The sequence below is a fragment of the Eriocheir sinensis genome, chromosome 67, assembly GCF_024679095.1.
Source record: "Eriocheir sinensis breed Jianghai 21 chromosome 67, ASM2467909v1, whole genome shotgun sequence".
In the NCBI taxonomy this organism is placed as follows: Eukaryota; Metazoa; Arthropoda; class Malacostraca; order Decapoda; family Varunidae; genus Eriocheir; species Eriocheir sinensis.
The window spans coordinates 5,718,014-5,736,114 of NC_066575.1; the positions used below are offsets into that span (position 1 = coordinate 5,718,014).

Consider the following 18,101-nt stretch of genomic DNA (forward strand, 5'->3'; position numbering starts at 1 on the left):
CCTTCTTCCTCCTCCTCCTCCTCCTCTTCCTCCTCCTCCTCCTCCTCCTCCTCTTTATTATCTTCTTTTTCTTCTTGTCATTATAATATTCATCGTTTTTTTTCCTATATTGATTCTTCTTTATTTGTTATTCTTCCTTTCTTCTTCTTCTTCTTCTTCTTCTTCTCCTTTTTTTCTTTTTACTCTTATTTTTTTATTTTCTTGTTTCCTATTTTGCTTCTCTTTCTTATTTTTCCTCTTATTTTGCTTCTTTTCTTCTTCTTCTTTTTCTTCTTCTTCTTCTTCTTCTTCTTCTTCTTCTTCTTCTTCTTCTTCTTCTTTTTATTGTGGTGAAACGTCTCATTGGTCATCGCTTCTACGTGCTTGTGGTTACTTGCTTTCTCTCTCTCTCTCTCTCTCTCTCTCTCTCTCTCTCTCTCTCTCTCTCTCTCTCTCCATACAACCTACTTTCCATCCATCTGGGTTTTTTTTTATGATTTGAGTGATTCAGAGAGAGAGAGAGAGAGAGAGAGAGAGAGAGAAAGTCACGGTCATAAAATAATTCAAAGTATAAACTAATTGCAAGTCGAGTGTGTGTGTGTGTGTGTGTGTGTGTGTGTGTGTGTGTGTGTGTGTGTGTGTGTTGGGTGATGATGGTCAAGACTCTAATGTGGTTGGGGAAATGGGTGCGTATGGAAGGGGGGGAGAGGGGGGAGGAGGAGTGGGTGGGGTGTGATGGGGGGAAGGGGGGGAGTGTGGGGGGGGGTGAATGAGTGTGACCGCAGTAGTTTTGGAAGTGTGTCACGTTCACCACCAGTACCACCATCACCACCACCACCACCACCATCACCACCACCACCACCACCACCACCTGTCTTCAAACCACCAACCACACCACCACATTTACCTCCTTCATCATCATTCTCCTTCTCCTCCTCCTCCTCCTCCTCCTCCTACTACTACTACTACTATTACTACTTCTAAATTTTCCCCCTCCTCCTCCTCCTCCCCCTCCTCCTCCTCCTCCTCTTCCATCCCTTCCTTCCTCTCTTCCTCCCTTCAGCTCTTTTTCTCTCTCTCCCTCTATCCTTTTCCCCCTTCCCTATCCTTTCCTCCCTCCTCCCTCGGACAAGCCTCTCTATCTCTACCCCTCCACTTCTAAAAAATAAATTAGAGGGGGAGGAATTTCCGTCCCCCGTCTCTTCTGTCCCTCTTCTTCCCCTTTCCCTAACCCTCCCTCCTTCCTCTTTTCTTTCTTTTTCTCTTCCTCTTCTGTGTTTCCTTCCCCATCCCCCTTTCTTTCCCTTCCCTAACTCTCTTCTCCCCCTCTTTTTTCTCCCCTTCATCTCCCTCTTCCCTCTTTTCTTTACCTTTTTCCCTTCCCCTTTCCCTAACCCTTCCTTCCCGTTTTTCTTTTCCCCTTTCCCTCCCCCTTTCCCCCCCTCCCCCCAAGGTGTCACTCTGTTTAGTCACCGATACCTAGACACACGACCTCGTCCTTTTACGTTCTCACAATAACTGGCCCCGACACACATTTCTCCCCCTTCCTCTCCCCTTCCCTCCCCCTTTTCTCTCCTCTCCTCCCCTCTCCCCTCTAACAATAACATTCTCCCCTCCCTTCCTCTATCTTCCTCTACCTCCTACCTCTTCCCTTCCCTCTCTCTCTTTCTCCCCTCTCCCCTCTCCCCCTTCTCTCTCCCTCTCATCCTTCCTCTTACCTCCCCTCTAATGATCACATCTCCCCTCCCCTTCCCTCCTTTCCTTCCCTTCAACTCCCTCTTCCTCACCCCTTCCCCTCTAACGATCACATTCTCCCCTCTCCCCTCCCTCTCCCCTCTCCCTCCCTCTTCTAACGATCACATTCTCCCCCTTCCCCTCTCTCTCCCTCCCCCTTTCTTCTAAAGATCACATTCTCCCCCCTCCCCTCTCTCCCTCTCCCTCCCTCTTCTAACGATCATATTCTCCCCCTTCCCTCTCTCTCCCCTCTCCCCTCCCCCCTTCTTCTAACGATCACATTCTCCCCCTTCCCTCCTCTCTCTCCCCTCTTCCTGTCCCCCCCTCCCCTCCCCTTTCCTCCCCACGTCACCGTCACCACCACCGCCGTGTCACTTCCTCCCCAGCCTCGTCACAGTCCATTTGTCTCCCCCGCGCTGTGTAGTGGTCTTGGGGGGGGAGGGAAAGGGGGGCTGGGGGACCGGGAAGGGGCGGGGGAGGCTCTGTCGTTGTTTGTTTGTTTGTTTGTTTGTATGTATGTATGTGTGATTATTTGAGTGTTTAGTGTTTCGTCGTTTGTGTTGTTGTTGTTGTTGTTGTTTTTTTTTCTTTCTTTGTTTCTCTTTATCTCTGTCACTGTTTCTGTTGTTGTTGTTGTTGTTGTTTCCTTGTTTGTATTCTATTTTTTTCCTTTATTCTCTCTCTCTCTCTCTCTCTCTCTCTCTCTCTCTCTCTCTCTCTCTCTCTCTCTCTGCCCCCACCAGCTTTAATATCTTCTACTACTACTTCATCTTTCCTCCTTCACCTTCCCCACTCACCCTCTCCTCAATCTCTTCCTCAATCTAAAAAAAAAAAAAAAGTGTGTGCGTATGTGTGTATGTGTGGGGGGGAGGGGGGAGGGTAAGGTAGCTCCGTGTGTCCGCCGTCCGCCGCGCCGTGGGGTGGGCGCCGCGCGGACGCCCCCTGCCCGCGCCCCGCCCCAGGAGGTCACTGAGTCTGGCTGGCCCGTTGCTGTTGCTCATATTTACCGTATTAGCCGTGTAAAAACTGAATCTCTTATACTCTCCTTAAGGGAAAGTTTAAGGGGGTGACTTTTATTTATGGAAACTACTTTTTTAGGGTCTTTAATCTATTCCTCAGTATATCGGAGCTCTAAAGGAAGGGGAGGATAACTTTTACACGAGAATAGTCGGTTCTCACGCGTCTCATCGGCGAGGCAAAAGTCAATGAGAGACGAAATGTGTGTCGCTTTTTCGCCGCCGCTTCAAACCTGGCTCACAAAAACAAGTCTCGTGCCTCCTCTCCGCCTTGGACGTCTCTGCAGCATCCGTGGCGGCGGCGGTGGTCGGCAGGGCTCGCAGCTGCGTCTCCTGCAGGCCCAGCAGCCCCTCACACGCACTGCAATTACTATATTTAGTCTACTTACTGCCGTGGCCAGACCTCAAGACCCCTCCTCTCCCACGCCGCCCGCACCAGACGACCCACCCTTTTATCTCCCTCTCCATCACGCCCTCCGCTCCTCCCTTTCATTCCTCCTCGCTCTCACATCCCGCGGCGCCCTTCATTTGCATTTGCCCGACACTCCGCGTTCCGGCCGGCATGCGTGACCTCCCTTTTAATCTCCCTCACTCCACCTTCCACTCCCCAATTTTACCCACTCCACTCTACCTTTCCTCTAACTTCCCAACTCCACCTACCATTCCTCAAACTTCCCAACTCCACTTAACACTCCCCAAGCTTCCCCATTTCACCTACTCTCCCACTCCCCAAGCTTTCCTATTTCACCTACTCCCACTCCACAAGCTTCCCCACTCCTTTCTACCACTCCCCAAGCTCCCCCACTCCACTCTACCACTCCCCAAGCTTCCTCACTCCACTCTACCACTCCCCAAGCTTCCTCACTCCACTCTACCACTCCCCAAGCTTCCTCACTCCACTCTACCATTTCCCAGGCTTCCCCAGTCCACTCGTCCACTTCTCAAGCTTTCCCACTCCACTCTACCACTCCCCAAGCTTTCCCACTATCACTTCCCAGTCTCCCCCATTCCACCTACCACTCCCCAAGCTTCTCATACCTCTCCCCCACTTCCTTCTTTTTTTCTCTTATCCAAAATTTCTGTATTGTCGTTTTTGCTTCTTCAATGTGATTATTCTGCAGTAGTAGTAGTAGTAGTAGTAGTAGTAGTAGTCGGTCGGGAGTTTCGCCTTTGTAACGGCACTCCCTAATGTGTCTCTACTGTCTGGGTCTATTATTTTCTGTTATTGCGTCAGCGTTGATTGGGTCTGGGTCTGGGAGCGTCGCGGCATCACACGGACACACTTAACAAAACAGACTGACGGACGGACTTATATGGCGCGAGAAAGCTGAGAGTTGTGCCTGAACGACCTACGAGACCTACGTGAGGGTGCTTGTGGATGGGCCTGGCGGAGGGCGTGCACGTGTAGAGAGGGGAATGAGGAGGAGGAGGTAAATAAGAAGGAGTAGATGGCAGTGAAGACGTGCATACCGAACAGAAGAAAGTGGATAAGAGATAGACCTTGGTAATAAAGAGTAGGAGGAGAAGCAAGTGGAATAAGAGGAAGAGGAGGAGGATAATAAGAAGGAGTAAGTGACAATCAAAACATGCATAGCGAACAGGATAAAGTGGATAAGAGACATACCGTGATAATGAAGAGTAGGAGGAGAAGCAAATGCAATAAGAGGAGAAGGAGGAAGAGGAGAATAAAAGGAATGGGCGGCAATCAACACATGCATAGCGAACAGGATAAAGTGGATAAGAGACAGCCCGTGATAATGAAGAGCAGGAGGAGAAGTAAATGGAATAAGAGTTGGTTAAGGATAAGGAGGAGGAGGAGGAGGAGGAGAGGAAGGAGGAAGAGAAGGCAAGACAAGTGGGCGAGTGGAGCGAATGAATGGAATAAGAGGTGGTCGAGGGTAACGAAGAGGAGGAGGAGGAGGAGGAGGAGGGGATAAGAGGCAGTGAAGGGTAATGAGTGAGTCAGGGTTTTCGTGTTACAATGGACGCCGACTCTTCAGAAAAAAAGAAAAAAGAGAGAGAGAAAGAAAGAAGAAAAAAGATTACCATTGAGAGAAAGGAGGATTCTTGACAGACACACTTCCTCCTCCTCTTCCTCCTCCCCAACTCTTCTTCCTCCCCAATACTTTTTCTTTCTCCCCAGCACTCTTTCCTTCTCTCCCCAATACGCTTTTATCCTCCCAAACTCTTTCCTTCGTTCAGCATATTTTCTTCCTCCTCCTCTTCCTCCCCAATACTTTTTCTTCCTCCCCAGCACTCTTTCCTTCTCTCCCCAATACGCTTTTATCCCTCTCCCTTTTTTCCTTCCTCCCATTTTTTCTTCCTCCCTCCTCCCTTTCCTTCTTCCTCACTCTTCTTCCTCTCCAACCTCCCTTCTCCTTCTTCCTCTCTCCCTCCTCCCTCTCCCCCCAATACTTTTTCCTTCTCCCCAGCATTTTTCCTCCCAAACCTCCTTCTTTTTCTTCCTTTTCCTCTTCTTCCTTCCCCCCTCCCTTCCAAGACTTCCTCCCCAACCCCCCTCCCCTCCCTCTTTCTCTCTCTCTTCCTCCTCCCAAGACAAGACTTCCTCCCCAACACTCTCCCCACCTCCCCATCCAACACTTCCTCATCCTCCCCAGCACTTCTTCACCCTCCCCAGCACTTCTTCCCAACTCGGCCAACTCTCCGCGGTCGAGTGAGTGTCGTCAAAGCTGCAGGAAAGTGGTCTCAAGGGCACTCTCCTTTGAACTCCCATAACAGCCTGACCCTTCCGTGTGTGCGTGTGTTAAGTCTACTCTGTTGCTGCCTTTACGAGGAGACGTGGCCAGTGAGAGCTTCATGATCACGCTACGGTACATAAACTACATAGGCCACATTACAGACCCAGAACGCTTTACTAAACATTGCTCACACTGAAAAGGAATTAAAGTACGGTGTATAAGAGGGGGAATAACTACAGGTGAATTAAGTTAAGAGTGAATTAGTTAAGAGCTGCATGATCACACTACGGTACATCCACTGCATAGATTACAGACCCAGAACGCATTACTTAACATGGCTCACACTGAAGAGGAATTAAAGTACGGTATATCAGAGGAGGAATAACTACAGGTGAATTGAGTTACTTGGCCCTTAAGAGCTTCATGATCACACTACGGTACATCCACTGCATAGATTACAGACCCAGAACGCATTACTTAACATGGCTCATACTGAAGAGGAATTAAAGTACGGTGTATCAGAGGAGGAATAACTACAGGTGAATTGAGTTACTTGGCCCTTAAGAGCTTCATGATCACACTACGGTACATCCATTACGTACATTACAGACCCAGAACACATTACTTAACATGGCTCACAAACTAAAAAGGGGATTAAAGTACGGTATATCAGAGGAATAACTAGAGCTGAAACTATAAAAAAAAACTCATGAGAACGCATTATAGCTTCTTTTTTTTTTTTGGGGGGGGAGGGAGGGGGGCTTTAAAAACAATTGATATGTGAGTCGGTAGCGCCTAAGAATACTGAATCCAAGAACACACTCCACGCATTGGACTTCATATACTCCAACTTCGCAGCTTCGCCACTTCGCAGCATCGACGGGCATGGCAGTTAAGGGTGACAGGAGGCTGGATGACCTAGATGACCTGTGAACATGGAGGTATAGGAAGGCTTCACAGGTCAAGTATTACTAAGGTCGGTTCCAGTCTTTCTACCTCCATGCCTGTGAACAATATCAGTAGCTGTCAACACGCGCGGAAATAGACGAACCTTGAGTAGAGACACTTTCGTAGCGACTTTTGCCGTGACTGAGTGGTTCTCGCGGAGGTACTGTACTAACGGGAAGGAGGGAAGGAGGGAGGGAGGAAGGGGAAGAGAAGGACACGTAAGGTAGTTGAAAAGAGGAAAGGAAAGGAACTGTAAGAAAGAGCGGGAGAAAAAGGAAGGGAAGAGAAGGACACGTAAGGTAGTTGAAGAGAGGAAAGGGAAGGAGCTGTAAGAAAGAGCAGGAGAAAGAGGAAGGGAAGAGAAGGACATGAAGGGTAGTAGAAGGAGAGGAAAGAGAAGGAATTGCATGGTAGGGAAGGGACGGGATGTATATGCAGGTGAAAGGAAGGAAGGGAGAGCTAGGAGATGAAACGGGAAAGGAAATACAGGGAAGGAAATTAAAAGATAGAAGGGAAGGAAAGGAAAGGAAGAAAATGCATTAGAAAATAAGAGAGGAAAGAGGAAGAGTTGGGTAGAGAAGGGAAAAGAAGAGAAGGGAAGGGAAGGGAGAAGAGTAGGACAGAGAAGGGAAAGGAAGAGAAGAGAAAAATATGGAAGAGAAGGGAAGGGAAGAAAGGCACTGCAGGGAAGGGAAGGGAAAGGAAAGGAAGGAAGGAGAAGAGAATAGAGTAGAGAAAGGAAGGGAAGGGAAGTTAAGGAAGGCACTGCAGGGAAGGGAGAGGGAGGGAGGAGCCAGGAGGAGGGTAAGAACACAACAGAACACAGTGCACCGCCCGCCCCGTGATGGTCGCTTGTCCTCCCCCCGCGTGATGTACTGAGGCGGCAGCTTTGTGGCCCGCGCTGTCCCCGGCAATCTCTCTGTCCATCTCCTCCTCTCCCTCCCTCCCGCCGACCCCACGACGACAACAATTACGACGGTTATGAGTTGTAGTACTTTTTACCAGGAATGAAACAGACCCAAGAGCTATAAAACAGTAATGATAATAATTCAAGAGGGGAGTATCAAGACGCTTTGAAATGGCTCTGACCACTCTTTTACGTTAGCACTGTTTGTGGGAGCAGCGCCATTGTGGACTTCTTGTTTCCTATTATATTTTCCTTTTCACCCTCGAGTTCCCTCTTCTATAAAAAAGGAAAGCAGATGCCAAAGAAGAAAATATTAAATAGACCTAAACTCTAGAGATTGATATTAAAAGTAATTATAAGACGAAAGGGAGGTGGTGGCCGAGTTGTCAGCGTGCGGGCTTGGTGAGCGCGTGGACCAAGGTTTGAGTCCCACTTAAACTTTTTTTTTTTTTTTTTTTTTTGTCATAGATTTTTGTGTATTTGTAGAGTCTACCAACCGGATTTGTTGCTCATCACCATTTGTTTTCCTTCCCATACCACTACGACAACTACTGGTTTTCGAGAGAGAGAGAGTACTTGCTTCGGCGGCACATATACTAAAATCGGAACGATATGCAATATGTAAAAATAAAGAAAGAAAAGAAATAAAAGAGAGAGAGAGAGAGAGAGAGAGAGAGAGAGAGAGAGAGAGAGAGAGAGAAACAAGATACACACCTCATAATAATGCATAAAAACTGGCCACCCTAACCCCTCCGTCTGTGGTGGTGGTGGTGTGGAGGGGACGGGATGAGGCAGCGGAGTAAAAGCCTGTCTCCATAAAATCCATATAATTATGTTTATTTTCCGTGCTAACTTAGGGGGAGAGGAGTCCTTTGTATACACTCCATAGATGCCTTGAAAGCGGCGTGAAGCGGGAGGGGCGAGGGAGGGAAGGAAGGTTATATAGTACTACACAAGGGCTGGCAATACTATACCGGTATCATAAGACAGTTTCGCTCCTCACATCAGCTATTTCTAAAGGTCAAAGAGGGGGTCAGTCGGGTTCAAACGAGTGTTTCTTCAGGCTCACGGTTCAGAGGAAGTGTTAAACTACCACCAGGATCATAAAACTACTCCTGGAAATGCTTACAACTCCTACGAAAGCCTGGTCAAATATGTGTTCTTGGGCCCCGAAATGTCTAATAATACGACCCCTAGTATTCACCGTCTGCTGCGCGGGGTCGTGTTACAAACTCCGGGGGCAGACGACTCGTGAGGGGAAGGGGTTGCAGGGTAGTGGAGAGGAGGAAAGGGAAGGAATGGGAGGTACTACAGGTGAGGAGAAGGGAAGGTAAAGAAAGGAGAGGGAACGAGAAGGAACGGAAATGCAAGGAAGGGAGGGGAAGGGGTTGCAGGGTAGTGGAGAGGAGGAAAGGGAAGGAATGGGAGGTACTACAAGTGAGGAGAAGGGAAGGTAAAGAAAGGAGAGGGAACGAGAAGGAACGGAAATGCAAGGAAGGGAAGAGAGGGTAGTGGAGTGGGGAAAGCGGGGTAGGGTGCTGGGTGACAATTCGTAAGGGGATGGGTATGTAGGGAGTGGGTGAGGCGGGTAGGGAGAGTGGGCCCGTCTGGGAACCCTCCTGCTGGTGTGAAGAGGTGCGGGGCGACAGCTGGGCGGCGGCGGCTCCCTCGCGCTGATCGGTGTGCAAACAAGTAGTGATCCCCGCCCTAACGCCCTTTGTCTTGTGGCCGCCCTGCGCGTGCCCCCGCCAACCATTCGCCCCGTGACCTTTGTGGCCGATTGTTGGGCGGCATGAGATTATCTGAAATTACTAATCACTAAAGCAAATACTGATATAAGCCGAGGGTTTGCTCAGCAGCCCCCGCCACCTGCCACCCCTCAGGGCCGCGGCGTGGCGGGGGGGTGTCTAGAAGTGTTGTGGACGGATGTTCGGTAGTGTTAGGACAGCTTTTGTGTCTGTGTGACTCATCAGGACTTCCTCGGCGAGCTGTCAGATATGTCGGGTTTTGTTTTGGCAAGAACGTGTTAGTAAACATTTAGGTGCCTTGAGTTACTCGGTCATGGGTGTCCCTTCCCTCGAGTACTTCCTAGACTCGCCTCCCTTCCGCTGTCGCCGCCACCTGGCCGTCACTGCCGCCCCCGGAATGTGTCACTGAGTGTTTGACTGATGGTTGTTATTTCCTTGCAGGCGTACGAATGGGCCCTGGCGGCCATGAAGGTGGTGGGTCGGGTCAAGGGCGAGGGGCTCGCCTCTCCCGAGCAGGTGGGCGCCGCCGCCCGCACCCTCACAGCCCACCTTGAGGAACACCCGCCCATCCCCGAGGACACCTTCACCACCATGACCACCCTCGCCGCCAGACTCAACAACCACACGCTGATGCAGCAGTGCAAGGTCAGCCACCCCGCCCACACCCGGAAGCGGGAGTGATCAATGACAATCTTTACTTGCTGCCCCACCACTGACCTCACGCCCCATAGACTGTCCTAACGAGTTGTTGTTTTCAGATGGCACAGGTGCGGTGTCAGGAGACGAGCGACCTCTTACGCAGACGACAGGCAGCGTTGCAGAAAGCAAAACGACAGATGGAGTTCGATTGCCAGAGCTTCGTAGACTTGGGGGAGGTGTTCGGCGGCGGAGAGGAGGTGTCTCCCCTGGCGTGGCTCCCTTGCTCCCCGCTGAACGCCTCGGGCAGGCGCAGATCGGTGTCCTCCATAGGGTCGCGGCCCCGAGAACCCCTGTCCCGCTGCCCTTCAGTCGAGACAGACGATGACTCCGTGTTCCTGGACCCGCCGGCGCCCACCACGCCCGCAAAGGCGCCCCTGGAGCCCCGCACCAGCCTCGGAGACATCAAGGAGGTGCGGGAGAGCGCAGAGGACCTCCAGCAATCCTCATCGACCCCAAGACAGCTGGGCAGCCCCTCCACGGTGCCCTCCACCTCCCTGTCTGGCTCCAGCGGCACCAGCGGCAGCAGCTCGTGTTCCTCCAGCGACAGCTCGGGGCCGGTCACCACCACCAACAAGTTCATGAAGCGCGCCAACACGTGGCAGTACGGGCTCATGGCCAAGACCACCGAGGAGAGCAATGGGTAGGTATGGCTTGAGGGGCGGGGGTGAGGGGAGACACGTGGTTTTAGGGGAAACTTCATCATTTAGGCTTCGCAGTAACTATGATAAACCACTTAGTTTCATGTTTGTATTCAAAGTAGCAATGAGCATCCAGCGTAATGCCTTGGTTATATGTAAAAAGGAAGACCAATTAAAGAGGTAGTTCCCAGAGTATCACTAAAAAGTTGAACTAAGAGGGAGAGTAAAAACTTAGTATATGTGCAGCAGAGAAAAAAATACCAACTTGGGGAACAAAAACAACTACGCTAAATCATCCCAAAGAAAGATAAGGACCTGCAGTGGATAATAATAATAATAATAATAATAATAATAATAATAATAATAATAATAATAATAATAATAATAATAATGTAGCAAACCATCAAAATGAGAGAGAGAGAGAGAGAGGCCATAGCAATGTTCCTTTGTTTGGGAGGAAGATGGTTTTGTTTCCATTTAGCAAACCAGTAAATTGGGAGAAAGTTAAGAGAGAGAGAGAGAGAGAGAGTCACCCATAGCTTCTCTAGGCCCCTTGGTGTTACACTAGATATATTCCTTTGTTTATAGGCTAGAAGATAATGGTGCTGCCTTGTCTCCAATTAACAAACCAGTAAATTAGGAGAAAGTTAATAGTTAGAGAGCGAGAGAGAAAGAGAGACCCTATAGTAACATTCCTCTCCTTTGCAGGCTGGAAGAGGGCGGTGTTTCCTTGTCTCCAGTCAACGGCAAGAACTTCCCTCCCTCGGCAGTCAACTCGCACCTGCTGATCCGTGGCTCGCAGCTCAACCTGTCCATCAACACCGATGACCTCTCGCAGGAGGAGGTCAAGAAGAGCAAGTAAGTCTCCCCGGGTCATAGTTCACCAGCCTAGTTATGTTGTAAATGATGGACTTTTTTTTTTTTTTAAGTGAGTGATGCTGTTTCCATTATATTTGACAGTAAATTTTGTATTGTGAGACTGAATGCATGTTTTTTATTTTTTTATTGATGTAGGAAAATTCTGCATATGATTCAAAGAGAGAGAGAGAGAAGCAATTTTTTTAGCTACGTTGGAAACTTTTGATTGAATTTTCTCCTTATGCTTAAGAAAATATTGACCCCTCACTCCTCCCCCCAGAACACTGCTGCTCATCATGCGCGAGCTCATCCAGACCGAACGAGACTACGTCAACTCCCTCGAGTACATCATTGAGGTGAGGACACACATGCACAAGTCTTTTAATACTGTGTCATCTTTCTTTCCTCCTTCCACCTCTTCAACCCCGTGGATTTCCCTTCTGTTTGTTCCGTCATGCGGATAGCAGGTGTGTTACTTCAAGTGTTTATTTGTGGTACAGCTACTTATGATGTACTTTTGCATTGAATCTTCAGAACTACATCCCGGAGCTCATGAGGGAAGACATCCCACAAGCACTTCGGGGTCAGCGCAATGTGGTCTTTGGAAACATCGAGAAGATCTACGAGTTCCACTCCGGGTACTTTTTGCGTGCCCTCGAGGCCTACGAGATGAGACCCTTTGCCATCGGCTCCATATTTCTGAGATATGTAAGTTCCCATACTAAATGTTGCTTAATGACCGCACTACAGTGTGAAGCCAGAGCCAAGAAATTGTTCATTTGAATGATTTGTTATTTAAATATTTCCTTGTAGTATTCATCTTCTTTTCTCCCCAAACTTGTCATCATTAGTAAGTTTTTTTATATCTTTTTGTCAGAAATTCTGCTGTGAGCCACAGAACTTTTTCTTTACTAATAAAGTGTAACATGTTTTTACTTTTGCAGGAGAACCAATTTCACCTGTATGCCCTGTACAACAAAAACAAGCCAAAGTCTGACTCCCTCATGTCTGAGTATGGGTCTGCCTTCTTCCGTAAGAAGCAGCTGGAGCTGGAAGACAAGATGGACCTGGCCTCGTACCTCCTGAAGCCGGTGCAGCGCATGGGGAAGTATGCACTCATCCTGAAGCAGGTCAGTCACTGGATACTGCTTGCACACTGAGTAGAAAATACATTTTCCAGTCTTTTAACAACCCAAAGGAGGGTTGAGGGGGCAAAGTCTTCCGTGTAAGATCTTAGCTTTTGTGAGTTGCAGGACGGTTTGGACTGTCATAGGATGCTTTGGGCTACTGCATCACCCATGGCCACACGGTCTTGTCTTTTCCTATCTTATCATGCACTTAGGTGTCTTGATCACCATGGTTGTCTTGGTAGTGTTCTAGAACCAGTTGTGTTTGTTCTAGCAAACCTCACTTTATTCTTTTTTTTCTGTATAAAGGCAGTGAGTGACTGCATTTTGGTCCAATAGTGTCAAAAACAGTGTTGTGGGGTGTAACACACTATTGCTTTCTTGTTTTCTATAAAGGTGAAGGAAAGGCGTATAGCCTACCTGTTCCAACTGCACTTAATTTTCCAATGACCAAATGTTTCAGCCAGAGATTAACTGGCAATGCTTCTTGTCCTGCAGCTTTTGAAGGAGTGCAGCCGAGGGGAGGAGAACTACGACGACCTGCAGGGGGCCCAGGAGATGGTGCAGTTCCAGCTGAGGCACGGCAACGACCTGCTGGCCATGGACTCCTTGAGGGATTGTGATGTAAGACCCAAGACAATGATTGGCTAGATCAAGCGAAGCAAATGAGAGTACCATACATGCAAATAAAGCATTGCTATTACAGACATTTTTAATAGTTATGTATAACCCTTGGACTGTCTTGGTCTGTCTCTGTATAAAAAAAAATGGAGCTGTCTAAGCTTATGGATCACATTCTCCTTATGCTCTACTTCCAGGTGAACCTCAAGGAACAAGGAAGGTTGCTGCGCCAAGGAGAGTTTGTGGTGTGGGAGGGGAGCAGAGCCAGGAAGACTGTCAGACATGTGTTCCTCTTTGAAGACTTGATACTCTTCAGTAAATCAAGGCGTGACCCAGAGAAAAAGGTAGTGAGATAATTTATATTGAAAGTTATCAAAATTTGCCTTGCACCCTTGACCAAATCCTTTGAATGTGTTTTTGGTGATAGATCTTTACATATTAAATGTTGCTGAATGAAAGCACTACAGTGTGAAGCTAGAGCCTTGGAATTGTTCATTTGAATGCTTTGCTAAGTATTTCCTTGTAGTATTCACTTTCTTTTCTGTATAAAGATAGATGAAGATAAAAATTCATGCATTTATTTCCTTCCAGACGCTGGACATATTCCAATACAAGCACAGCATGAAAATGACTGACATTGGGCTGACAGAGCAAGTTGGAGAGAGCCCCACCAAGTTTGAGATTTGGTTCAGGAAGAGGAAGCCATCAGACACATACCTCCTGCAGGCTCCCAACACAGAGATGAAGGAATCTTGGACAGAGGAAATCTCCAAGCTGCTGTGGCGTCAGGCGCTGCGCAACAGGACCATGAGGCTGCATGAGATGTCTTCCATGGGGATAGGAAACAAGCCGTGCCTGGACATCAGACCAAGTGAAGACCAGATCAGCGACAGGTCCATCAGCATCAACCAGCTGAACAAAGGTAAACCCTCAAGACCTAAACTTTTATCTCTTTGGTGGCCCATTGATTTTTTTATGGCATGCAGTATTTGTTTATTTATGGCACTTTATGTAGGATCTCATCTAGGTGCATGTTAACTGCATTCTTCTGTCAGTACAATTATAAGATATGCTTTTTTATGGGATCCAGTGCTTACATATTATTCCACTTTATGTCTCACCTTGGTACCTGTTATCCACATCATTCAAAGGTATCTCTCCATTTTTTTTATTTTCTTACGACATTCAGTATTTATTGATTTATGATGTTTCATGCGCCACCTCATCTTGGTGCCTGTCAGCCACCTCATGCAAGCGTTTCTTTCCAGTTCCTCGCCTACGTAGTGGCTCGGTGTGCACCATGGGCGATGTCAGTGGTGGGATAGGAAAGAGGCCTCACTCCGTAATATCAGTCAGTTCCTCATCAGCCTCTTCATCCGCCTCATCTGCGTCCTCCTCCCACTCCTCCACCGTGTGTCCAACCTACGTGGGCGCCCTCAACCTTGGCTTTGAGCCCGGAGACTCCCCCCGCGCCCTCCACCGCTCTGTGACACGCACCAGCCAGTGCTCTGCCGGTATGTGGTGCTAGAACACATACAAAAAATGTAACTTGATAAACACATGATATCTGATCCAAAAACTTTACTCATATGACGTCTGAGGAGAGGGAAGATCCTACAGTATGTATGTCATTATCATATCACTCCAAAGTCTGTTTCTGTTTTCATGATCCAAGATGAGGAAGCACTTCAAAAAAATGCTGTCTGATTCTGATATATTGCTGTTGTTTTTATAATTATAAAGCAAAGTTCATTTTTGAGAGGGAAACTTACTCCAAAGCCTGTTTCAGTTTTTATTAAAGTAATCTTTTTACTCAGGTCTTTCACCCTGCTTGGTGCATCAAATAATATTGCTAATGATGATCTGTATTCTCCCAGAGAGTGGCATCCTGGCAGACATGTACCCCGGGGGTGACGAGGACGCCCAGTCACACCGGCGGGTGGAGCGCTCCAACTCCACCATCACCACCCTTTCCGTCGACTCCGCCCTCTCACCTGTCTCCTCCACCTGCCCCACCTCTCCTACCTCCTCCATCTCCCCCACTACTCCAGGCTCTACCTCCCCCTCTGTCTACCCCACCACCAGACCCCCGGAGTCCATACCTGAGGTGCCCTGTCCGTCACCACCCGCCAAGGACACAGCGGCTAAAACACTCCTCACAACGGAGGTAAGAGCAAGGCCTCCACTTTGTGTCCTTCCCTCAGACAGATGAAATTATTCATTCATTGAAAATGGTAATGGGTTTAACAAAGGCATTAGCAAGAATTGGCTTACTGATAGAGTGATGGATGAGTGGAACAGCCTTGGTAGTTGTTGGTGAGTGCCAATATAATAGATACCTTCAAAAGAAAGTTTGATAAATTCATGGAGAGGTAGAATAAAGAGGGTTAAGTTTATAGTAGGAGACTCTATGTTTTTATGTTCTTAAGTATTACTGCTCATAGGTTTGTATATATATTCTTAAATGCTTTAGTAGGTTGGAAAAGATGTTTAAGTGAAAAAAATAAAAAAAACAGTTGTGGCCATTCATATTTATCAACTAACTCATGCAACAGTTCAGGTGTTAGTAGACAGGAGCTGTTAGCCAGAAGCTAAGATCACTTGTATTAATAAAACCCTTTCTTCCTTGCAGGTGTAGTTCAAGACCACGTGCTGCCTGATTGGGGCGCCACTGTCCAAGTCGTTAGGTTTAAAATGTATTTATTAATAGTTGACATGTACAAAGACTATATTTGTTATATCAATTGACTACACTTTGTAAATAGCTTATGATATGAGAAACATTATTACAGTCGCCCTCCTGCCCTAGCCCACAGCTGCTTGTTTGCTTTGTTAAAGTAGAATAGTGATGCCAAATAACCTCTTCCTCTCATATTAGTTTTATTTTGATGTTACAAGCCAGTCATATTAGTTTTATTAAACTATTACAAGCCAGTCATGCAGAAGTTATTGTATTTATGATTTGCAACCAACAAAGTGTTTCATAAATGAGCGAGACTGAGATGGGAGGAAGACTCTGAATTGTGTTAATCCTAGTTACCGAGGATGCCGGCCCCTGGCAGCATGGGGGAGCCATCGTGGGAAGACAGTGTGATACAAAATAATGTGACCCAACTCCCGCTCTTTCCCACAAGTCATACGTACCTGCTTGTAATGCTCTTCCCTCACTGTTCTTTCCTGCTCGCCCTGTTTGCTGGACGCACAGTCTTACAGGTAGCACCATTTAGAGTGACGTAGTTGATCTTTTTGGAACATACCTTAAGAAAAGCCATACAGTAGTATATTGAGACATCGCAATTCATCATGTGAATTGCTGCTGTCGGACTGTAGTTAACAATGGTGCTACTCTGCCTGCTGCTGGGGACTCTTAAACTTCTACTGAGAAACTCTGCATCTGCTTGAAAATAGTCTAAAAGAGCATTCCTATATCCTGTACATAACGCCACCTGAATGCTGCTGTCCATTCAGGTGTTTCCAATCTGATTTAAAAATTATTATATTAAATGTTAATTATACAATTCAGACCTTACTCCTATTGCTATTTCAGTTTGAATGATAGGTTAACAATTAAACTTCCTTGATTTACTTTCATTAATACATGATTATTTGCAAGAACACAACTTCCTTTGATCCTTTATTTACTATTTCCAGTAAAATACAGTCACTGTAATCTAGTTCTGCTTGAGGTTCATGAGTTTTGAGAGCAATACAATGAATGTTGAAGGAGGTGGTGGCTGCAGTGTGAGGACACAGTGCTGCAAGAAGCAGTAATTAACTGGCCCGGGCATAGTGGCCTCCACCGCAGCCATCATGCATAATTTAGTGTTGTAAATAATATTTTTGTAATACCATAAACATTGTGATGTCTATGCCTGGAAGTTGCATCTAATTTCCTCAATCCTTGCAACTGTAATTCCAATGCAATCACACTTTCTGTGCCACAAAGTCAGTTGGTCAATTTCCATACTTTTCTGTCTTTGATCAAGATAGTTCTAACTGACATACTACATATACTTTATCATTTCTTACATTGTACATATATACTTTCTTGTCACATTGTACTGGTTTCTTGTAATATGAAGCTGTCAACAATAAATAAAAATTTTCTTCTATATTTAAATATATTGTGTATGATTTTGAAAACTTTAAACAGAATGGGTCATGATTATGTAAGTTCAAAACAGGATTTCAGTGGCTTCATTCTATGGCAACTAGTAATGATTCTTTTTCATGAAGGTACAGACCACAGAGTAGGCTACAGGTAACCATTTCATGAAAGTAGGCTACAGGCATTTTATTTTATCATTATGAAGAAGACAGCTTTAGCCTAGTTTGTTCAGTAAAGGCACATTATGAAAGTAGACTTTTTTTTTATTATGAAAGCCGTTTTTTTCATGATGGTAGTTTTTTTTATGAAGATACAAACTTCTCTTCATGAAGGTAAAGGTATTTCATGAAGGAACAGATAAAGACTGAAGGTGTTCTGTTGATAATGGCGGGGATGGAGTAGGTAACATAATGGACAAACTAAACGACAGTGACAGCCCAGGAAGTGTTTGAATTGGCGCAAACATCGAACAAGTTAATGAGAAGATGCCCTCCACGTAACAATGGGGAAGGAAACCCAACACTGGATTTAAAACGGGGCGGGGCATGGAGGGGGGAGGGGCAGGTCAGGGATGGGCAAGGCAGAACAGCTGGGGCCAAGTTAGGGTCTGGCGTCTAGTTTATCTATTTATTTGATTATTGACGTCCTTTTTGAGTGAGGCAACATTTCCAGAAGACAAGATGGAGATCTGTAGCATCTGATAGTAAGATGGAGTGTTGGGTCCTTCGTTTGGCTGCTACTGATAAATCAAATGGTAAGGCTGAAGCTCCCCTCATTGCGTGTGCTCGTATGTGTCCTTTCTTTAATATATCCAGATGTGTCCTTTCTTTATTATATCCAACCAGCAGTGAATACCGGGTGCCAGGGGCTGTGTCCCGCCTCCAGAGTGTGTGGGATGTGGTGTGAGACTTCAGACATACCCAGAGATCCATCATTTGAACAAGTCTTTTTTGGGGGCCAGCACGTGATATGACCATGGTAAATCACACACACACACACACACACACACACACACACAC

At 46.9% G+C, this 18,101-nt stretch overlaps 1 protein-coding gene across 1 annotated transcript in view; it reads left to right on the top strand.

The window, feature by feature from the left end:
- The window catches only part of LOC126987981 (puratrophin-1-like), a gene marked incomplete at its 5' end in the record, with an annotated part of 20,616 nt that extends 3,522 nt beyond the window's left edge, over positions 1-17,094 (top strand). The window contains 12 exons of the mRNA XM_050845684.1: positions 9,473-9,676; positions 9,790-10,370; positions 11,077-11,226; positions 11,507-11,582; positions 11,761-11,934; positions 12,171-12,356; positions 12,852-12,977; positions 13,172-13,318; positions 13,566-13,896; positions 14,243-14,488; positions 14,852-15,141; positions 15,607-17,094. Of these exons, the coding sequence (XP_050701641.1) occupies positions 9,473-9,676; positions 9,790-10,370; positions 11,077-11,226; positions 11,507-11,582; positions 11,761-11,934; positions 12,171-12,356; positions 12,852-12,977; positions 13,172-13,318; positions 13,566-13,896; positions 14,243-14,488; positions 14,852-15,141; positions 15,607-15,612 (2,517 nt within the window). The remainder of the gene's footprint in view (positions 1-9,472; positions 9,677-9,789; positions 10,371-11,076; positions 11,227-11,506; positions 11,583-11,760; positions 11,935-12,170; positions 12,357-12,851; positions 12,978-13,171; positions 13,319-13,565; positions 13,897-14,242; positions 14,489-14,851; positions 15,142-15,606) is intronic.
- Positions 17,095-18,101: the final 1,007 nt, after the last annotated feature.